General features: G+C 41.6%; 2 protein-coding genes across 5 annotated transcripts in view; both read right to left on the bottom strand.

Annotated features, from left to right (window-relative positions):
• Window positions 1-6,410: 6,410 nt before the first annotated feature.
• On the bottom strand, window positions 6,411-8,047 carry LOC114427398 (glutathione-specific gamma-glutamylcyclotransferase 1-like). The gene is made up of 3 exons (XM_028395447.1): window positions 7,685-8,047; window positions 7,504-7,539; window positions 6,411-7,101 (listed from the first exon to the last, which is right to left on the bottom strand). Exons 1-3 carry the CDS (start codon window positions 7,853-7,855, stop codon window positions 6,682-6,684), a joined length of 627 nt encoding a protein of 208 aa, XP_028251248.1. The 5' UTR covers window positions 7,856-8,047; the 3' UTR covers window positions 6,411-6,681.
• Window positions 8,048-8,883: 836 nt separating this feature from the next.
• Window positions 8,884-23,591, bottom strand: part of LOC114427007 (delta-like protein 4) — a 30,735-nt gene continuing 16,027 nt past the window's right edge. For all 4 annotated transcript variants that reach the window (XM_028394691.1, XM_028394693.1, XM_028394692.1 and 1 more), the window contains 10 exons: window positions 14,291-14,542; window positions 13,887-13,944; window positions 13,134-13,397; window positions 12,380-12,440; window positions 12,080-12,210; window positions 11,815-11,984; window positions 11,332-11,554; window positions 10,500-11,241; window positions 10,312-10,420; window positions 8,884-10,220 (listed from right to left, as the gene is read on the bottom strand). In XM_028394691.1, the coding sequence (XP_028250492.1) occupies window positions 10,215-10,220; window positions 10,312-10,420; window positions 10,500-11,241; window positions 11,332-11,554; window positions 11,815-11,984; window positions 12,080-12,210; window positions 12,380-12,440; window positions 13,134-13,397; window positions 13,887-13,944; window positions 14,291-14,542 (2,016 nt within the window). In that variant the 3' untranslated portion in view covers window positions 8,884-10,214. The remainder of the gene's footprint in view (window positions 10,221-10,311; window positions 10,421-10,499; window positions 11,242-11,331; window positions 11,555-11,814; window positions 11,985-12,079; window positions 12,211-12,379; window positions 12,441-13,133; window positions 13,398-13,886; window positions 13,945-14,290; window positions 14,543-23,591) is intronic.

A 23,591-nucleotide genomic window follows, 5' to 3' on the forward strand; every position in this document is an offset into this window, starting at 1 on the left:
TATACAGGCCACAAAATGGCTGACACAGAGGCACAGCGATAAACAAGCCATTTGCATAACATTTCCTGCATAATATCTCTTTAAGTAGATATTGCCTATGGGCTCTTAAGTGATGAGGATTAGAGCAGGAGGGGTGCATCTACCACACCCATTACAACACTCCGTGTAATGGAAATGCTTTTTCTTTTCTTTTGGTTCCTAGGTGTGACTGCAGGCTCACAAACAGGGCACACCTCACTTGTTATACATTGTGTCTCATTGTGTGATTGTGTTCATTTACTGGACACGGGACATAAAGATTATTGACACATGGAGGCTTTAATGTCTCTTGTGTGATACACACAAGGTACAAAGAGTTGTTCCTGTAAGTGTTCAGGCTTCCACCTGCCCTAAAATTCTTAACATTCTTAACAACTAATAATTCAGCCTTATGTTTTGGTTTTGTGTAAAGGTTATTATGTGGAAGTCCTGCCCAGAAACAGCGTTCTGTATTAGCCTATCTAGTCTAGTTTATGAGCAACAGGATACAGTCTTTTTCTCAGGTCAGCTCAAATTCTAGCACATTATGGTCACTGTACCAAATGATTCATGGGAATTCAGACCTGTGTGATCTCCCCCTCTGCTCTGCCCTACCTCCCAGCTGACCCCTGTGGTTCACATTCTTGACTTGTAGCCAGGGATTGCAGGAAAGCATAAACTAAGACTATGAATGTAAGAGTGTTACTTGCTGGATAGGCTGCTTTGCCCTTTTTTTTACCCTTTTTTTGTATCAGTGCATTTGCAGTTAATCTGAATTAATAGGATAACCAGTATTGTATCATTTGAATCTGAACCAGCTTAGGGTAAGTCAGCCTGTCCCAATTTTTAAGTAAAGCTTAAGTGTTTTGGAGCTTTTGTTAGCCAGCAAGCATCCCTGTCAGTGTAGTTACTCCTGCTCCATTAAACCCTGGCAGGGGTCCAAAAGCAGTGGACTAATCCCACTTTACCCTCCACAGGGCATCACAGGGGGCATGTCCTCTGTCCTCTGACGGATACACAGACATGCTCTAAAACTGTCAGAAATGTACCCTTCAGCTGAGGTGTTATGATTAAATATGTTTAAACTAATAAATGGATTTAACACACAACACACAAAAAAACTACATATATTTTTGTGTTTTATTTTTTTCTCTTCTCTGTGAGGAGGGCAGGACTCCTCTGTAAAGTTACAAATGTATAATGCTACAGCCATTATCCAACTAGCTTAGCATAAGGTAATAGAGGCAGTGTATTATTGATGAGCACATGCTCATCAATAAGTTTTCTACAAAAGAAAACTAATGTTAAGACACCACAACAAATCAAATCACTAGAAAAGTTCCTTTTTAAACATTGAGGATATATAATATTGTTCACTGTATCTCACATTATTTCACTTTATAATATCCGTTTATATTATTATGATTTGAGTCTGACAGTAGTTCACTAGAATATTGTAATTTAATTACAATATATGCTGTGGAAAAACCTGATGCTTGATGACACATATTTATTTTTCTGATTATTTTAAAGGAGGGAATTTCCAGCAATATTAAAATTATGTTAGTTTCTTTAGAGGCTGTGCAAGAATCCATATCAGGGCCTCAGGCCCTGCATGTTTGATCCACTGCATTCCAGGGAACTGATAACAATATCAACAGGGGTCTCACCCTTTGGCCTTTGAAGCATCTGTGTTTTCTTCTTATTTTAGTTTCAATTGGCTCCACATCAATCCACACGACAGCACATGTTCTCGCACAGCCTGATTAGAATCTGTTTAAACAGGAAACTCTGCTGCAATTGGCTGATTAACATGAGTACATGATCTGACCATAAAACTTTCCAAACAAACACAAGGCATCATTACGTGGGATTATACACTTTACTTGACGCATGAAGCATTTGACGAACGCGTCAACAATTTAGGGCAGGAAAGCATGCACAGTCAGGTTGAGCAGGTTATTCGTTCTTACATCATTAAATATATATAACAGCCTGAAACTAGTGCCTTATATTGCAGGAGAGTTTAAATTGTTTTAAAGACATTACTCCCCAGTTTAGATCATTTGGTAATAAAGTTCTAATATTGCCACATAAATTCTCTGACACTGCCACAATGACTGTGCAGCTGCTCACCAGTCAGCTGTAAAATGGCATTGATATGGAATGTCTGTGAGTGTGTGGGAAACAGAGCTGCCTTCCTGCTTTTCCTGTTGAGAGAAAACACTCCAGAGAAAAATGGCAGGAAGCCTTCAGGGCCTTTTGATTCAGGCTAAGAAAGAAATGAATCAGGGTACCTGAGAACCTGAAGCTGTCTTAAAAGCCGGAGTTACCCAGGAAAGGCCTTTGTGCTGTCATTAATCATAATCTTTGCTTCTCACCGTATACCTTTGCATGGATTTGTCATAGCAGGGAAATCAAACCTAAGGCAAGTCCTGAATTATTTAAAATGCAGAGAACATCAACATATCACAATGCATATGATCAATCACCTACTTCTTTACTAATGGAATAAGGTAATAATGTAACTTCAACGTATCAGAATCCTGTTCAGACACAACTCATGTCTACCAACAGGGGGAGCTGGAGGCTCATCCCCCACCTGCATCACTTCCATTCAGAGCCTTATCCCTTCAAGGAAATCCACTTTTATTTCACACACAGAAGAAATATCACAGAAATAATCAGAGGGGAAATTTAGTTTAAAATTTAATATTTAATAAGGACCCATTTTTTTAGGTATGTAGAGTGTTCAGTCACTTCAAAGCATTACTCCATTTACTTAATGTACTGTCCTCCTATTCAGGTCTCTATAGTGTGGCTCTTTTCATGGACATGTTGTGCAATTGTTTTATTTCTGGCACATGTTAATGTATTTACTAAGTAAAGCAGAGTATGTGGTAAAGGCATCTTTGTTGCAGTGCAGTATGGTATGCAGGGTGTTGTTTTTACCAAAAACAAGCAGCATCTGCTCAGGGTGCAGTTACTACACATTGAATCAGTACCCTCACTTACTGTCATTTTTTATAATAAATATTGTTCATATATACTGTATAATTTGTGTGTAAACATTGGTATATGTCAGCTGAGGCGCTGCAGTTAGCCACTGAAGAAAAACAAAAAGAAACACCTGCTTCAGCTCATTGTTCTGCCTTCACAAAGTTAGCAGCACAAGAGGTTTATTTAACCTCACAATATGTGGTAACTGCAGCATTTGCTCTGATGCCAAAGCAGAGCAGGACTGCACTGAGCCACACATATTTGCACCTGCAGAGACTGAACTGGGGCCAACTATAGTACAGAAGTAAAACAGTTTTGCATAGCTGACTTGGAGAGTTTCCTGGAGAGTGGACAAAGAAATACGCCCTGTTGCCTTTTGTCAGCTCAACTGATCTTAAAAAAAGGTTAAAGATAACAGATCTATGACAGATCATTCCAAACTTAGGATGTAATTAGGTCAGAGTACATCTTGAGATTAGAATGAGCAGGACCTGCAGTTACCTACCAAGTATGGAGATGATCAGATGAACAGAATATTTATTATCAGTGCTGAACATCTGTACATCATCTGTAACTCCAAATATTTGTGGTGCTTCAAGGTAAAACTCACTGACAGAACTCACAGATCCTGACGCCCTGCAGCCAGGCCGTGCTAGCTGTGGGGAGTTTGAGTGTAAATGAGATTAGAGAAATGAAATTAAGAGCACCAATAGTGCTGTTCTTCAGGGAAAGAGGAGGCTAATGAAGCAGGAGGCAGCTCTGCGGCTGCAGCTGTAATTTGGTTCAGTCTCCAATCCTGCTCCAAACAGATTGGATTAAAAGGTCCAGTAGGCGTGAGTCATGTTCTGTTTGGCTGAGAAGAAACAATTTTCACATCAACCACCAGTGATGATGAATGGATTAAAGAATAGTGTTTTTCATTGTGCAATGATGGATGAGTCAGTGTAGAAAGAAAAGCTCACACCGAAACCAGATGCAGTCTTTTGATGTGAGTAATCAGAAAGCACTCTTTCAGTGAAATAGATGACATATGGAAGATTAGCCTCATTGATAGAGGGCTGAAGGAAGGTATGTAGTTTACTGCCAAATCATTAGCCTTCATTTGTGCCTTTTTAATGGGCAGTCCTACTCTTGTGGTGAAATGGCCTCCATGACCAGAGCACCCATGTCCTCTGGCAGGAGCCCAGAGAGGGGTCAGGTGACCCTCAGCGTACAGAGCTGACCTCTAAGTGTAAGAGGGCCAGGACTCTGAAGCGGATGGACTCCATTAGTGGCCCAATCACTTTCTCTATAACACTCTTCCAGGGTGACCTTCAGCCCTCTGCTGACCGAGCCAAAGCCATGGGTCAGGGTTCAGACTGGGTACACATTAGCATGCAGGTGGAGGCTCCAAAATGCTTCAATAGGCATGATGTTTTTTTTGGTATAGGTGTGTCTGCTGTTCTGGGAATGCACATTCTGATGATGTGACCTCATTCTCTACATTGTGGCGTTTTACATAATCATAGTGTGTTCTGCTCAGAGGATTCCACACTGTTCAAATTTACTATCCTCTTATGGTGAGAATACAAAAAGAATAGACAATGCTTGCATGTGTGTTTCCTCTAACATGGTGACCCCTGGCTCTCAAATTCCCTCTGAACCCGACCATAGAGCCCTGACAGTGCGGTAGAGGTTGTTTATTGATTGACTTATATTTATTGTTATAGCTCTGATGAGAGGTGCCAGATTGAGCTGTAAATCACGATGCCCTAATGCAGCACGGCGAAACTAAATACATGCTTTTTTCCGACCTTCATACAACAGAAGATATTTGGGGCAGTCAGAACTTCAGCTGGTTGGACAAGTTTGACAAGAGATGAGTGTAGTTCCCTGTAGTGTCCTAGAATCAGCAGACGCGTAGGTGTTGAGGATGACTTATACTTGCTATGGAAACAAGATTACGTAGTTTCAGTAGAAGAAGAAATATCCATGCCCTTTTAAATTGTACTTTGGAAAATGGAAATATGGTAGTTGAGTAAATGTACGTACTTTGTTACTTTAGACCTGTGATTACACACTATTCCTAATCCTGGAAAAAATTTAAAATGTAAATCAGAAGCAAACAAACACAATTGAATAAAAATAACTTGCATAGGGCGGGGTGGGAGGCAGTAAATACCTCTGACTCAACTGAGTCATCAGTGGACAACTTGTACCAGTCCTGCCGTGTGTATTACATGATCCCATGCTGTGGGAAACCACAGACAAATGCTTGTTTTGTATTGACTCACTGCTGCATGTGTAGCCTTTCTGGGTGATCTCATTAGTTTTGTTGAAAACAACACACTGAGAACCTGGTGTGCTGTACTCTGATAGTAAACAATCTTTCAGTGCTAAGTTTATGACAAACAGCTCCGTATATCTCTATTTTCCAGTAACTGCAGTTGTGTCATAATACGTGGTGGGGTAACATCAGCTGTCTTTCTGTCCATGTCTTCGCTGCTGCCTACGGATCTCTCCTCGAACTGTATGTTCTCATTCTCTGTTGCTTTCGCAGCTCCAAACCTTTGACCTAGTTTTGGGCTGATTTCTTGGAAAGCAGAACTGTGTCACAGAACTGTACAGCTGTAAATGCAGACTTGTTTAACCATGGATGAAACTACTCTTTCCAGCCTGACATGTGGCATGTGCACATGTTGGTGCAATGTGATAAAAGCTCAGAAACCCGAGCTGCACCCACACCCCCCTCCACCTCCCAGTCCACTTTCTCTATACAGTAAGAGTTGGCAGGCTTCCATGATCTTTCCCCTATAAATGGCGGTATAGATTACACCCATACACAGCACACAGAATTTTCCTTGGAGTTCATCTTATTACTACTGAGTAAAACACAATCTCAATATGTGAAGATATGGTATCATAATTAAATTAGGTGGAAGTACACAAGATGTTTTATTTCTGTCTACCCTCTGGTGCCCTTACATAGCTGATCTAAACTGGATTTTAATGTAGAGTTGTATGTGTTTGAGGAGTGCTTGGCTGCACAAGAGGAATTTAAAAAAAAAAAAAAGATGGGCCCACTGCTGTGCTTGGCAGAATTTATGAAGTTCAAAACCTTGGAAAAAAAATGTTTTTATAGCCTCCTGTTTTGGAACGTGAACTTGGGAACAGCACAGAAAAGCCTGGATATCCTCAGAACACTCAGGGTTTTTAGAGGAACTATACATCTCAATATAAATGCACCATAGATGCATCACCAAGATCCCTCGCAGCTAAGAGCTTTCTGAGAATAAAGTCAGCATTTCCACTTCATGCCAGAGTAAACATTCCTCAGCCACGTGACGTGAAACCATGAGGCAAGAGTAAAGCATTCAGCCTCAGACATACACATTTATGACACAAATCGTGGGCCTGTTCAAACAAGTGAAGAAAATCCCCACACAGATTTTTATTCAAATACATTAAAAAAATATGTACAATAGCTTTTGATACCCTTAAGATGTATATAGAAAATATATATATATATTTAGTGTGAATTCAAAGCTTCACATGCTTCAGTTTGTATATGTAGTACAGTAAAGTTACATTAAAACAGTTATTGCCCTTTTAAGCACCAAAGATTCATGAATATTATCATCCTGCCACACAGTATTAAAACATCATGGTATGGAGTGCAGTCTTTCATACAGCTCCCAGCAGAAGGGAGTTTTGCTCTGGGAGACTGATCCCTGCACAGCCTTGAAAAATGTTCTGAACAGCCGCCTCAATTGAGAAGAGGTGCTCATCCTCCACATCGGGACAGTAGAGCCTCATGAACTCTGCCAGGCGGAGCAGATATTCAATATTGGGACCCATGTTGCCGCTGCAGATTGCAATCTGAGCGGCAATCTCCTGGTCCGAGGCTGGGCCGAGGTAGATGGGGTTGTCAGAGGTAGCGATGTAGACCAGGGCCTGCAGGGGACCCTGACCCTTCTCTTTAGGGATGAATTCCACTGTCTCTGTTATATAACCTCCCAGCACGCACTCTCTCATGTTTAAGTATTGACTGGTCTCCTCAATCTGGGACCCAGTCACTTCATAGGCCACTCCCCACGTGCAAGCCTGGAAAAAGGGAAGGGACAGTGTTCAGCTGAGATTACAGATTACAAATAAATTGTTCATCTATAAATCATGCTTTTTCCTTGACGTGTGTCTCAGTCTTATTTAAATAGACCACTGCAGTACAAGTTGTAAAAAAAAAAACAACACAACACACAAAATAATGGAGCTTCCATTTAGTTAGTCAATTTTCTCTTAATTTCTCATGTTACAGTAATTTTTCATTGCACAACATGATGAAGTAAAATAATATGTAATTACAGGGTTGATCGCACAATTTGCTACAATAATTTCTCCTAATGTTGTTGTTGGAATCAGAATATGAAAATAACAATCAGTCACAATAATAGTATCAAATCGTATCAGTACAAACAAACAAACAAACAAATAAACAAACAAACATACCTCCTGATCTTTCACCAGTGTGACCACTCTGGCTAGCTGTAGAGAGAATGGATATAGACACAGTGAGACATCTCATCAGCAAAGCAAAGCAGCACTTTTAAACATCTAAATACATTAAAATAAATAAATAAATAAGATTAGGATAAAAAGAATAAAAATGTAAAATTAAAAATCAGTTCACCTTCTCCTTGTCTCCTCGATAAAAATCATCTCCATGCCAAAACCGCCGTTTGTATCCTTTAATGTAGCCGATTGTACTTCTCATATAGGTAAAACCTGGTTTCCACACTAAGGAACCATATCCAAATATCCAGATGCTGCTCTTCTCCTTTATAATGTCCTGAGGTTTCATTGTAGTCAATTAGCTGTGATTTTAAATAACACACACACACACAAAAGCGACACAAATACAGTAAAGTCGGTTATTAGGAAGTGGCTGCTCTGCTGTATTTCCTGTTTAAAGTCTGCATCCTAACATGTCTGGCTGTGACCTCTTATAAAGAGCAATAGGCAGAACCCATCGTCCACATCATTATGCTGTCTCGAAGGAGGCGGGTGTACAAACACGTGTAGTTGTTGTTCCGAGTACTTCAGAGCGACAGGACCAATGAAATCAGAGAAGGGGCGGATCTAGATAACGGATAGACCAATCAAATCTCATTACAGCAGAGAAGCTGAAGTATTGAGGCACCGCGACCAGGAAAACACGCACACTGCACTTTCAGGAGGAGACACGGTGTTCCAGACTGTACGGACAACGTCAAGTGAATGTTTGACTAAAGACCACAGAGAGTGAATAATTGTATCTATATTTACATTTCAAAGTGTTATTGTATTTCACACATTGCAGTCAGATCATCTATTGAGCATCTATTGTATCCTATGGAGCCTAAGGGTCAGTAATAGCTGCTGGTAATCACACTGCCTATAAATAGCGGGAACTGTTATATCTGTGCTCTCTTAAGCGCATTAGAAGTCTGTGTTGGGCATTGATGTGTCTAACCCCGCTGTGGCTGATACCTGAGATCAGTATCAGTACACTGCCTGAGAGCACTTGTCCTCTGGCTGTCTCTTCCTGTTCAGAATACTTTATGTGCTGAGAGATGGAAGAGAAGACAACTTCTTCAGAGCAACTTTCCACAAAACCTGCTGCCCCCAAGTGGTTATGAAGGACACAGCTTTGTTTTTGGAACTTAAGATCCTAACCTGATGCTTTGTTTGTAAAAACTTAGGTGGATAAAGATCTCTAAAGTAAATTTTCTTTGATTTTCATGCAGCTGGGCCATGGAGTCCTGTAGATTTCTAAGATTATTTATCATCTTCAGCAGTTTAGAGAAACAGAAGGGATTCTTTATTATCACATAGATTCTTTAAATATATATCTATATTTGTTTATTTCCTCACCAATTACAAAGCTGTCCACTGAATGATTGCTAGCTGATTGATTTCACATCACACTGACACACGTCATAGACACAGACATGGAATCATTAGAAATGCTACCAGGCCAAATATTACCAATATATCGAAGCCACTTTCACATCAGCTCACACAAAGTTTAGATCTAGATCTAGATGATTCCAACAGGTAACTTAGGATCTCTATTCAACCACATGTACACTCAACCACCAAAGACCCACAAACAAACAGTGTACCAGATATGTGTTCTCTTGTTGTCTTTTATAACAAAATAATAATAATTATAATAATAATAAAAACACCAAAACACTTTAAAAATAAATTCACCTTTTTTAGGGAATCAACTTAAAAACAGATGTACAAGTTCTAATCTGGACATATAAATATACAGTATATACAAAATAATCTTATAAAACATAGAAAGAGACAGATCAGTGCTTCATATACTTAAATTACTAATGAAATGCTAATCTTGTAAAATAACATTATTGGTTCAGTAATTTCCATTGAAGGCGTCCTTGGTACGATAGTCACTTCATGTAGTTCTTTGTCTTTATTTAAGGGTGATCTTGCATAAAGTAAAACAAGGCCTTATTGTGGATTTCCCTGCATGGCGCTTTAGCATATATTGCATCTTTTGATCTTTTACGTCCACGTTGCTGTGCAAAGGAATCAAGATAAGGCAGGGCACAATGTTTGTTTTTCTTCTTATGTGTAAGGCTTTGTGATCTAGGCTGCATACATTCTTTATAAAAACTGATTTAATCCGCTAAACCCTAAATATCCCTCAAAAATGAACCGTTTTCAGTAGTTTGTGAGTTCCTTTTCGATTTAGCACAACTGCTGATTTTTGCTTGCATAGCACATTACAGGTCACTAAAAAAAATGGAAAAGCCTGGCTCCCTCCACAGTCCTGTTGGCAGTATGTTGGATTTGTTTGATTGCTGATTGCAGATAACTGCTATAACATGGAGAGGAGCACATCTAGATAGTCCTTAAACTTCTAATCATCATGCCGGCATAAATATCTTGGCCCTTGGATGAACTTGGACGGAGCAGGCGAGTGTCCAAAGGGCACGTCCATGTGATTTGCTCATTATTTCCCACAGACTTTTTTTCAGTCTTAGATTAGTAGCTTTACTTCTGTATTGCATTCGGAGAGCACACAAGCTCCATCCAGTTATCAAGTTTTCAAGAGCAGCAACTTGCATTTAAATAAATCCCAGTCTCTCCTTGCTTGTAAACAGTCCACAAGAAATCCAATGTTGACAGTGAATAACATCTTCTATTCATTATACCTGGAAGAGAAGAAGATAAAAGACAATGATCAGTGACAAGTCTGCAATAAAAATAGTGTCCTTTCTGTGTTATAATGTAAGAAAATCTCACCTCAGTTGCAATGATGCATTCATTTTTCTCCTCTCTTATTACAAAGACAGACTGGTACATTGGATCTCTAGAAGAACATATTGTTGATATTCTACACTCTGGCCATTCGCTGTGAAATAAAGATATCATGTCAGTTACTGAACACATAAATGACATGATGTTAAAATCATCTCTTCCTTTGTACTAACCTGTACATTCTACTCAAATGCTTAGTGTCTTCTAATGTATTTTCACAGTTTTCATCTTTGTCCAGAATGGACAGTTCGTCCTTGTACCCCATGGAGGATTTATAGTCCAGGTGGTAGTGGTTGATGTATTTGTGATTTGACTTTTCTCTGGGACAGTCCACCTCCAAATCCACCTTTTTATTAGTGTTCTTGAGCTCGAGAGTAGAGATGAGGTTCTCTTTCTGAAAGTCAACTTTGGAGATGTTGTTCATGGTCTCGGAGTCCTCTTTCTTTCTCCTCTGCCTCTTAACGTGACATATTCCCACTGCTGCCATGCAGCAGAGCACCAGAACAACCACTAGACCAACACCCAAGGTGACGGCCGCCAAGTTCAGCTTTTCGCTAGGTTCTCGGCCTATGTTAGGGCTCGGGGTATTGGCTAAAGTTATATCACTGGACTCGCACTGTTGGCCATTGTAATAGGCAGGGCAGATACAGGTAGGCTGGCCTTTGGCTCCAATGGTGCAGGTGCCACCATTGAGGCAGGGTTGAGTGGCACAGCGGTCTGTGGGCTTGTCACAGTGGCGTCCTGTGAACCCTTGTGGGCAGGTGCAGGAGTAGTCATTAATGCGGTCGATGCAAGTGGAGCCGTTTGCACACGGGTTCCTGGCGCACTCGTTGATGTTGATCTCACAGCGCAGTCCGGCAAAGCCTGAGCGACAGCTGCACATTCGGCGGTTACCATAGACCACACAATGTCCACCTGATATATATGAAAACAAATCAGATCATCATATATGCAGCTAAACAGAAAGTGTAGAATATTTTTTAAGCAGGCAGGCTTATGTATTACCGTTGGTGCATTGCAGCGATGTACACTTGTCCACTTTCTTCTCACAATTGAGTCCAGTGTATCCTGCAGGACACTCGCATATGTAACTATTGCCGTTATCCCTCTCTTCGCACTGGCCACCATGGAAGCATGGTGTGTCTGCACAAGTCAGCATCTTGTGTTCACAGTGTGGCCCTTCAAACCCTTGTGGGCACACACACCTATAGCCATTCTCTATAGAGTCCTGCAGGGTAAGAAAAGATTGAAAGTTCATCAAAAAAAGTGTGTGTCAGATCCTTTTTATCGTATCCTGTTTATGACTGCTCCAACGTACGCCATTATTCTTAGTCTGAATTCTATTTACAGTACATCATCTGTGAACTGGGTCATGTACTGACTTGACAATCGATAGCATCCTCCTGGAGTAGCAGATAGACTGAGGCAAAAACAAAAACAGGAAAGCCTGTGTTGTGGGAAAGGAGAGAGAGAGACTTCCGGACTCACCAGGCACTGGCCTCCGTTGTGGCAGGGCTGGCTGTCACACTCCCTGACCTCCGAGTCACAGTTGACCCCAGTGAAGCCCGGCAGGCATGTGCAGGTGTAGCTGCCCTGGCCTGTGTTCATGCACGTGGCCCCGTTGGCACAGGGTTTGTGATGGGTGCAGTAGTTCAGATCTGTAAACAAATAGGTGCATAGATAATTAAGTGGAACCAACACTACCAGACTTTTTTCAGCTATAGTTTCCTCTTTTATAGAGCTCCATGTGCACCTTGGTCACAGAAGATGCCTCCCCAGCCTTCCTTGCAGGTGCACTGCCACGGCTCTTTACAGGTACCATGTTTACAGGAGGGATGGAGTTTACACACATCACAAAAGAGTCCCTGCCAGCCCTCTCTGCATCTGTTCACACATAAAACACAACAGTTGGCTCATGCACACGTTCACACTCATGTTGTGCTTTCTCAAAAACAAAAGTCAGAAAGCCTGTTTATAACACAAAAGAACAACTACGTATGTATATAAAACCAACTGAGGGATCAGTTTAAAACAATTAAACTTTAATACTCACTTGCACTCTCCAGGTAAAGTGCAGTTTCCATTTCTTTCCTTGCACCCTTCAAGACAGATTGCTGTAAACAACAAAAGATATTTAAAGTTCAATTTAGGCATTTCAAGCAAAATTAAAACAAACTTTAATTGCCTTTAAATGTGTCTCTTCCCTGATCACTTAATTAAAAAAATAGCCCACATCCTTGGCTGCGCCTTTCTCCGTGTTGTGTATGTGACATTGATTGTGCACGCTGTTAAACGGGCGGTGCAGAGCGCAGCAGATGCTTGTTCTCAGAAAAGCAGGACAGCTGCCCCATTGTTATCAGTGCACGGTTCGAGCCCCGTTTGCAGCTGCTGCCTTACGCCGCCTTACACAATAGAGCCCGCAATTTAGTGGCGCGTGGCGGCCGATAATGCCGCGATTAACCCCGGCGCGTGCTGCTGAGCGACCACCCCCCCGGATTAAAAAACCCGCACACACAGAGAAAGTACAAACCGAGCAGGCTGCCTGTCTTCAAATTACAGCGGCTGCCGCACATCCAAACGCACACCTGCGCTCATGTAACAGGTAATAAGCTATTGAATTATATAAGAAGCTCATGTAAAGATACATTTATCATTTTTAAAGAAGTCATTAAAACACAATATTACATTCTTTTTCTTCTTCTTTTTTTACTTTCAGGTAATATTTCCCGCTTAAAATCTGACTTTTGTGACCTTTTTCCCCCACAAACAAAGAAAGGTGTCCATATGGTGTCTTTACTCGTGCTTACGTTCTTGGCAGTATTCTCCCTTCCATCCTGGTAGACAGGCTATCTGCCCGTCAGGCTTGCAGGTGTAGTGGCCAAAATGGTCGTCTCTCGGTGCGCATATTTTGGAACAAGTGTCCCCGTAGTAATTTTCATTGCAGATGAACCGGTATGAGTACCTTAGCTCCGTCTGCGTGCCGTTCTGCACATACTGGGCCCACTCAGGCCCTATTCCTAACTGTCTTTGGATGGCAAAAGAGCTAATCAAGAATTCAGGGTTGGTGGTATCTGTGAAGAAAAAAATCAGATTTAAGACATAAAATCATAAAACACATTTTAACAATTAATAAATGTAGCAATGGTCCTTTTAAGACAATAAACAATCTGAATTTCCTCTTTCCCTCATGTGGCCATTATCTACGAAGGACCTAACAAAAAGGTGTAAAATCCAGGAAAAGGCTGTCATGGGATTTTTTGGCAAGGTTTCATATTCTCACTTAAGCCGTGCACACTTTCCCATGCATGCCAGAAATAACGCAAGGGAAGTGTGCAATTGTGTTGGAAGGATTTGATTGTAAACGATTGTCGAGTGACTCAGAACGCATCCTAACAAACTCCAACCAGTGACGCATAAAAAGCCTGTGTATGCTTTTGGCAGCATTTTACAGTCAGGGTTACTGATTTGGAGGAAAAAAAAGAGGAAGTAATGACTACTGGAGGCTACATGCGCCAGGTCTCCCTCTAGTGGTGGAGAAGAAGGAGTGTGAATCTCCTCACCTCCAGACTGGTCCGCTGCAGGAGAATGCCAGGCTTCAATAAGTAATGAGAAAGCACCCTGTGGAGACAAAATAGGAAATGAACGTCACTAAAAGAGACACGTGTAGTTATTTGGTGATAAATAAAATAGTGCTGTAACGGTCATGGAAAGATTCAACATAAGAGTAATTAAATTTATTATCCAGAGTACAAAATGACTAGATCATGAACTCTATTCTCTTTTTACGCACAGATTAGACGCGGCAAGTTTGGCAATAAAAAACATCTGATTTAAAATCAATATAGGTTATTGTACATGAAACTGGTCACAGTGATAAAACAGGTTGTTAGTCATCTTCTTTTCTTAATTATCTTCGTGAATACTAAGATATATTTGCGCGCACAGGCAGGGCAGGTGCTCTTACCGGCCAGGTGAAGTTAAGCGGCAGGCGCAGCCGGGCGTCCTGCCGGATGCTGAAGGAGTCTGCGCCCAGAACAGGTGTGGTGGCTTTGCCAAATATACATTTTCCAGGAGACACCTCCGTCTGGAAGTTCTTCAAACACACCTTAAAATAAGTCCTGCAGCCAGTCATGCTGCAGCTGAGTCCGTTTGCCAGCAAACCTTTAGTATTCTGAAAATGATGGAGGTCTATCTCGAACACACCTGATCCCCAAACCTAAAAAGGAAGCGGAAAGTGTCCGTATGATAAACAGCAACATTATTTCAGGATTACTTTATAATGCAAAGAAAAAAATATATATATATACCTGAGTAAATAATGTTATAACTATTGCGAGGATAGATGTGAACCAAACGGCCATCCTTTAGAGTTTTATGTGCGTATCCTAACAATCAGTTTGTCCACCAAAAACAGCGCTCCTATTCCAAGTGGCGACGGCAAAAAACGGAGTGAAATAAAATGATCAGAATAAATATAATCCTTCTTCCAAAGCCCGCAGGACAAGATCCAGGTCCACAATCCGTATCCAAAGAAAAAGAAGTTGGAAAAGACCGAGTTATCCAGTGTTTGAGGTTACACAAATATCAGTAACGTCAATATCCACAAGTGAGTCATTCTGCGGTCTTTATGTTGCCCATCCATCGTGCCGGTCAGTTGTTGTCTGAGTTTGCTCTGTTGATGCGAGACTAGTGTTGCCAGCAGTGATGCGAGCATGTGGCGGAGCATCAGCGCATACTGACTCCCAGTGAAGGATGTCTGACGTCCCTCCCAGTTTATATACCACAGTGTAGGGTCATTACAGACTGTCAGTGGGTAAACACCGCCCACTCTCCCCTCCACCTTCATTTTGTTTGGAGCATCCGTAACGTGCAATATGAATGTGGTTTCCATTCATTTTGCACTGTGTGACTGTGTTTTGATTCACCTGGTCCCCACATGATGAACTTTTATACACCTTACATGCAGATTGCTCACTCATAAATTGAATTAAAACGTAGGTAGTGCAAAATCAGATTACTGTAGTGTTGCTGGACATCAGAGATATTTAAAAAGTCTCACTCGAAAATTAGTCATTTAGGGAAGTGACTGTGCGTCTTCTCGCGCATCTGGCAGCCTTCTTTCGCGTTGCTTGTGTTTATTTTAGAGGATCTGGTGAGAGATAGCCTCATTTCTGATAATGGATTTACATTGTAAACATACCGTGTCACTCATAAATCAGTTTAGGGGGAAAAAAACGCAAAAAAAAAATATCCAAGCCCACCCAGACCTAATGTAAAAGCTTTGAAATTAATATTATTGTGTATATATATATATATAATCTGCCAGGTTCCGCATATTGTGTTGATAGCTGGATGGTTATCATATGGAACACTGGGTGCTCTGCTGCACATACATTACAGAGGAAGGAAAAGAAACCATAGACATTAGTTAAAGATGTTTGTTATGCTTAATAAGAGTCTATAAATGGCTCAAGCACCAAGCTGTTCAGGCACTTTATTTCACATCACATCTCACAATGCTCCCTGTTTAAAATACATTCTGTATAAATTAAAGTCGAAACTGTATCCACAGCGTTTGTTGAACTAAGTTGGAAAAACATTCCGCTCCTTTCAAGTGTGCTTATTGAGGGAAAAGCAAAATGAACTCAAAAGAGTATATGAAGGCTGGTGAGTAAATAAATTCAAATGCCACATGCATTTTTATCACATGTAAACTCATGCTGGGCACAGGCATTGTTACCTTTATCACCCCTGCAGCAGGCCAACTTGTCTGGGAGGATTTACAGTGAGGGAACAGGATTTGGGAACTGTTCCCTGGCCATGGAGGTGTGTGGCTGTGAACAGCTCTCCTGCCGAGATGACCTCATGTCCAACCCCCCCCCCACCTCTGACTTATAGGTTCGAGGTTCCACTTGATGGCAGAGACAATGGACTATTGAGTTTGGAGCAGTGTGAGTAAGAGACCCGGACATCTCATACCTCTGCTGTATTGAAGAATTGTGGCGTTCCCACCATTGACTGAATCACACAGATCCTGTGGTGGATCAATGGAGCACCGTATGGTGGTTTAAGAACCTATTCCTGCTCTGGTTTGCATCTAAAATGAGCCTAATTCACTTATCTATGGGCCATCCGACTACTTCACAGCATCATCAGTCTCTTTGTTTGGGCAGAAGAAGTGAGATGGTGCTCCTGTCCTCCCTTCATACACGTCAAAACATCCATGCGCTTTAATATTTGATGGACCGTGGTTAAGGTTTCTGAGCTGCAGCTCAGGTTTCAAGTTCTTGTAAAGGACTGGGCAGTGCTAAACAAGGTGCTTGGACAGAAACCTCTTGGTGCAACATGAAGGAAAACATTGGACCTCGGACACAGAGAAGCTCTTTTCTGCTGACGTTAATATTTACCTATCAATCCCCTGAGCTGTTATCACGCTTTTTTTATATTCTTATGATTGTGTACACAGACAAAAAGCAGGCCTGAATTAATGGAACATTTTAGCTGTACGGAGTTATTTACTCTTGGCCAATGCAAACAATAATATAACAGGCTCTTTTCTGCTGTGTTGCTCTAGAATAAACACAGCCTTGGAAACAGACATCGGCCCACCGCAGTTCCATCTGCAGCCTTGTATAGGACATCATTTTTCTCTGTGGCAGTGTTTTGTAACGTGACGTCTGATTGTTGTACGTCTTTTCAGCTGGCATCTAAACCCTAAAAATAACATTTTGATAGGGAAATAAAGAGGTATGAAAGTGCTTTTGGACTGGGACTTATGAGGCTATTTATGTGAAACTGTTTGGTTCTTTGGCAGGCCGTTTGTTCCCAGGAAAGGCATGTTCATAAGTTATAGATTTTAAGACGTTAAAAATTTCATTAATCAACATCATATTAAGTAGGTCATGCAGCTGTTGTTGAGGACACTGGGTTTTTTTTTAAACTACCAGCTGACTTGGTCGCACCAACATACTGTTGACACTTATTATTTCCAAAACACATGAAGATTATTGTGTCCCTCATAAATACAGCAGGGATCAAAGACCATTTTAAATTATACTGTCCTCTGCTAAATGCCAGCATGTATTTACAGTTAATTCAGCGGACATTCGGCGAACCTCAGGTGCAGTCTTTACAACACACATTTTAAAAAACAGACTCTGCTATGCAATCATATGTAAGAATTTAATCAGACCCCTTCCTCTCCTCTCCTGTGGTGTCACTGTCCTGTATGGCCACTGTCAGTGTCAACAATCAGGGCAATGTGCAAATGGGTAAATTAGCTACAGTGCTAACAGATGGCCCCTTTTAGTTCAGAAATCTGCCCCGTTTAATGCACAGCAGTTTAACACTTCTTTACAGCACATTTGATCTCTATGCCCCAATCTGTCCAGCCAATCAATGGAGCCTTTTGATGTGCGCTGCCAATGGATCTGAGGCATCTAAGCATGTCGGCCTGGGAGGAGAAATCACCTGCTGTCGCAATTAGAAAGACAAGGGGTGGTTTTCTACCCTCACTGCACCATGCTGTCCTGTCTTAACTTCACACTCCTGACAGATATAAAAAATAGAGTCAACCTAAGGGGGGTTGCTGAGCAAGAGAATTTTCAGCAAGATATAACATGTAAGAAAAAGATGTCTTGCTGTTCTTTAGAGGGGGTTGCTGTGTTTCTGCTGTACAAATCTAAAACACAATGGGCCAGGCTGGCACTAGTTATTATGCCAACATCAGTAGATTTAAAAATGCAAAATGTACAGTAGAAAATCAAAATCATATGCTGTTTATAATCGTCTGAAAACTAAAGATTTTACATCATCTTCAAGCCAAGAAAGAAAGGATTAAATGATTAAAGGAAAAAAACTGAATTGTCCTTAGTGGTTTGCAGTAAATTACTTTAGCATGATTAATCAATAATACAATGTGCAGACCTAAAAGTCATTACAAATCAGCTTCTGCATGCTTGCAAGCTTTCAAACATGTGTCATTACTTAGTGTAAAAAATGTTATGGTCCTCTGTTTTCACTCGGTTTGAACCTTCAGCTTTGATTAACAGCCCCTGACAGTGTGGCTGTCTGTGTTTAATACGAGCCCTTGGGCAGTTGTGGAACTTTCCAGCCACCCTCTTTCGATATTGTTGACAAAACACAGACATATCAGCACTCCTCCACCCTTCACAGCACAACCAACAACACACATTGGTCACTGGCATCACGTCGCGGTGCACGCATGTTTCCCTACACCTGAATGAAGATTTGGGGTAGCTGAAGGGATGCCTGGTGGATGGTAGCGCCATTACATCATTTATGTCAGCGGAGGATCAACAACACAGCTCTGCTGAGGTGAAAGTGCGTGAATCAGGTCAGGCTGATCTGAAACCATGTGTGTAACAATTGATTTTGTGCCAGTATGCCAAGAGAAAGCACCTCTTGCACAAGGACATCTCCAACCACCTCCTCAATGATCAGTATTGATTCTAACAGAACAGCCCCACCTTTGACACAAAGCAGGCATGGTGGGCATCTGTCACTGTGAGCCGAACAACGTAAAAGCATTTCCCTTTTTGTCTCCTGTTAGCATTGCAAAAAAATATACATGTGAAGGACACTCCCAGGCAGACCACACAAAGACAGCCAAACATGTTTTTGTGCCTGAGCATGTTTTGAATGATTACCAGTGCAGCAAGTCTGTGTGTGTGTGTGTGTGTGTGTGTGTGTGTGTGTGTGTGTGTGTAAGAAGGCTTGAGGAAATCCTCCCTCGCCAGAGTCAAAGCATCATTGCTTAACGCAAGACAAAACCACACAGCAGGAAAAGGAAAGAGATAAATGGAGGTGAGGGAAGAGCGTGCTGGTGTGAAGAGGGCTGTTAAAGCCCCACAAGGAAGAGCAGCCACGCATAATGAATCCCCGACCTGCAATTCACATGCTGGTCTACCTGTTAGCAGGAGGTGTGAACAGGTGCATTTCTGACTACACTGTAGGGGGTCTCTTTGTGATCATGTGGGTTTTGGCAGCACAGATGCATCACATAAATGACATTTATTAATCACTTCTGATTGAAGTTGCCTTGCTTTGAAGTTTCTATAAAAGCTAATATGAATCTTCAAAGTTTTGACCTCAGAGAATTTCCGTAGGGGGAAATTCACTGTAATCAGTGAACACCATCAGCGTGATTAGCGTCTTGTAATTTCACCTTGGCATGCCACACTGTTAGATGCAGAGATCTGGTGTGATAAGGGCTTGTGATTCTGGTCTAATTATACAGAGACTTAATGATCTCTTATCTGCTGTTCCTCCTCTACTTCCTGAGTGGGGGCACATGAACTCTGCTACTCTATATTTTGACTGTTTATGTATGTAGACGGACTTAGAAACATTTTAGGAGGGCCGGTTGTTTTTTCCTTTGACAATTCGAAATTCCTACATGTTCTTTTCCCTTTAAGCAGGTTCCTATAGCTGCTTCCAAATTTGTGAACAGATTCCTGGAAATTCTACTGTGAGGGTTATGTTAGGATGACTGTCTTATTAGGTGAAAGTCTCAGAGTGTGTGGCCTCCCATCTGCATTTGTGTGAGACCCATATGACTCCTCTTGTCTAAAAAGTCATCAGCACTCGTCAGTCTGCAATGACCTTTTGTTTGGATTCCATTTAGTTAGCTGAACTGTATCTGACCTCATAACTGCTCACTGTGTACATACACACAAACCCATCTCCACTCTGCAGGACAAACAACAGATGCAAAGCCTCTTGTGTAAAGGGATCATTATCCAAGTCAACCTAAGGCCCAGCCATGATGTTAGCAACAGTGCAGGACACTGACCGGTGATGTATACAGTCACATGTCCAGTTTCTGTTAGCAGGCACTGTGCCATATTTGACATCATTTAGGTCTGTGTCCAGCCTCACAATGAGACAGCAGGGGTGTCTCAGTGGGATCATGGCAATGAAAAGTCCATGTGCAGCATGTTTGTCTAGCAAAGGCCCATTGAGGTTGGATCTTCACTGATGAGATCGTTTTTTTACAGTGATGAATATGTTCTCACAGGTCCTAACTAATGAGCCGCAGCAGAACGCATTCAGCCTTAGTCCTGAGGTCTGTCCTGTACCCCAGGAGGAGCTCCCTCTCTGTCGGACCTAATAGCTGTAGAGTGTTGTTCCAACTTGACCCCATGAGCTCAGAGTTGCCCCAGTTCCTATTCCCCTGATTTGGCTCTCAGAGGCAATTTTCATATCGCTGTCCAATTCTTGACATATCTCAAGAACTCTGAGCCTTCCAGACCTTACCCAGTCCAAGGATAGATGTCATACAACTATTATAGCCACTTTTAAAAAATCCATCACTGAGAATTGATTCCATTTTAAAGCAGAATTTTTATCCTTTTCTGGAAAAACACTGGCAAAGTGTGTAAAAGTAGTGATCCCTCAGTGTCATTTCTGATACACACATACGGATTTGTGATGTTTTGGTTTAACACTGGCACATTTCTAATGGATTTAGATGAATCATTTACTGTGCCCTGCAAATTAATCTTTCTGTTCAGACTTTGTTTTCTTATACACTCTACAGTGATTTATTAGGCAGGGTGATGAATGGTTATGATATTAGAAGTGCAGAACTAGCACATTTGGGCAGTAATTTGTTTATCTTGCAGACCTCAGCTGTAGAAGGTCAACAAGTACTGTGCAAACCATGTAACACAGATTTCTCATGATTGTCTTAACATATTAGGTCCTAGTACTGCAGTGCACTTTAAATTAAAAATATCATCTCTATACCATAATGCTGGAAAACACAAACAAAAAACTGAATTGTGATGGTCCCAGCAGTGACCATGAATAAACAGTTTCCATTAGATATTAAATTAAATACTTGGATTACTTCAACTTTACGTTGAAGTGTGGAAAAAAGTCAAGGTACATGAGTAAAGAAAGATGAAATTTAGTTACAAACATATCATGCATCTTGTGATATGATTAGTCTCTGGGTGGCTTGTTTGTAGAAGAGACCTGCTTAGCGAGATACAGCTATTAAGCTGACAATGCTAAGAGGCCGATCTGCAGTGAGGTAGCAGTTCAGCTAAATGGGTATCTTGCTATGTAGCTGTTTGAGCTATCTATTAATTTTAAACTTCATATTCAATAATGTACATTGTAATCCGATTATGACCTACTTAAATTGTAACATTGTAAGTAGATAGTCATATTTTATTTTTTCCCTGTTACATATTTTGCCCACTAATGTGTTCAATGCTAAATCAATGTATTTGCCGTGTTGTATACACTGAATTCATGCCATAAAATGCCTGCAATGCTTTGTGTAATATGTTGGCGCTGATAAGGCTCTGAGAGAGCAGCAGTGTGTACCCTCTCACAGTAATTACAAACACGGTGCTATGAGGAGCTTATGTAACCCCCAAGGAGCATTCAGCTGACCTGTCACACAATACGAGCCACTGCTGCTTTCATCTGTGTGGTCAGAGCTGTGCTGCGTGGTCAGGTCAGGTGTGATTTAGACAAAAAGAGAGGGGGACACTTGTCAGGATTCATTTAAAGAGCTAGAATCATGAAGACTTTAATCATGTCTTATCAAGCTTTGCACCTGAGGAAAAAAAAAGAGTATGTTGACATTAGGATGTGGAACTTTTCTTTCCCTGGTTGTGTTGGTGACAAGTGTCCATTGGTCACTATGTGTCACCCGCTCCGCTAACAGCCATTACCCTTCGCCCTCCACCTCCCGCCCTCTCACCCTCACCCCATCCTCGGCCTTACCCCGAGCCTGGGAGCGGAATTCTGGGAACATTTTTCCATGTGAAATGCCGAGGTCTAGTTGAGGGGTGTGACGCCAGTGCATTGTTCCAGCGGCAAAAAAAGGAACCGCTTGTGATGAGGCCAATTCCTGTTGGTCCCAAAAAAACAGGCACTTTCTCACACCGACTTCCTTCCTCATTGGACAGCACAAAACAATCCCAGACCAACCAGCAAAGCGAAAAAGAAAGAAAGAGAAGGAAAAAGAGCAGGAGGAGAAGGTGAGCTTGTGCAGGTTGTACAGCTTCGATCTCTAGTATTCACCTGACTGTCCCTTTGCTTTATCTGCACACACAGACCCCTGTTAAAATGCTCACCATTATATACAGTGACAAGCAGCAGTCTGGTCTTATCTTTACTGCCTGTGTCATTGTCATTGGTGAATCTCAGTGGACACTGCCACCACCTCACAATGTTTACTTTTGGCTACTGTGCAGTTGTGGGTTGTTATGTTATGTTATACTTTCAGCAAAACCCTGCAGCAGATCAAGAAAACAAAGAAAGAATGAGGAAAACGTATGAGAAGGGCAGCAAGGCTCAACTGATTGAGAGAGCAGGACTCAGGAAGCACCTGCCTGCACAGAGAGCTGAGCATTTATCTGACCCTGCTCGCATCAGGTGGTTTCCTTGTTTACGTTATCTGCCTGCAGCTCCCAGTGGCCCGGCCCCTATTGGCTGCCCCGGGCCACTCCTTTTTCCACCACATTCATTGATCTTAAGAGGGCTTGCCACTTCCTCGTTTCTCCTTTCCCACAAGAATGACTGTACAGAGAAGAAAAGCACCCGTCACCACCCTGGAACTGCAGACTGATCAGTTTAATAAGCTGCAAACTTAAAGCTCTGCCTGACCTCTCACCTCTGTCCTCACAACGCAAACATGGCAGCCTAGAAGACTGCCTTCCTTTTCCTCCTCTTGCCTATACTTGGGCACAGTAAAAACAAGTAGGCTAATCAATTAGTTTGACTGATAACCTTGATCCTGCTGTCCTGCATGTCACCTGTATTGCTCAACCTTAACCCAGCTGAGGGGGTTAGGTTTTCAAATGTTTTGAAAACCCTTCCCTTGCTCATTTTTCTGGGAAGTCAGTGCTTTTCCTCTCTTGATGAAAACGCAGCAGCATTTTTAATATAAAGTTATTGAGCTGTACTGCTGGTGAAAGTTTCCTTTTCCCTTGTTGATATAATTATGGTTAAATTGCTGCTGGCATCCATAATGACTGCAGGTGGGTGAGACACAGGTGCTGTCTGTAATTACAGTACACATGAGATCCAGAAATGATTGTCTAGGCTAAATACATATAATTAATCTCTGCAGATGTGCATCTAAAGTGTTTTATTGTCATCAGGAGGGAGGACTGGATGATTGTGCGTGTAGCTGCTCCATCAGTTGGAGATCTATCCTGGCAAGGCTTTAGCTGGTCTGACATTACAGGCTGTCACAGTCAGCCAAGCGGATCGTAGGTGTA

This window comes from Parambassis ranga, chromosome 22 (genome assembly GCF_900634625.1).
Source record: "Parambassis ranga chromosome 22, fParRan2.1, whole genome shotgun sequence".
Taxonomy (NCBI): domain Eukaryota; kingdom Metazoa; phylum Chordata; class Actinopteri; family Ambassidae; genus Parambassis; species Parambassis ranga.

Excerpts from the sequence above, each read along its gene's own strand:
- LOC114427398 (XM_028395447.1), bottom strand. The coding sequence starts at position 7,855 with ATGAAACCTCAGGACATTATAAAGGAGAAGAGCAGCATCTGGATATTT. Across the intron at positions 7,540-7,684 it reads ATCGAGGAGACAAGGAGAAG|CTAGCCAGAGTGGTCACACT; the intron begins GTGAACTGATTT and ends TTCTCTCTACAG. Across the intron at positions 7,102-7,503 it reads CACTGGTGAAAGATCAGGAG|GCTTGCACGTGGGGAGTGGC; the intron begins GTATGTTTGTTT and ends CCCTTTTTCCAG.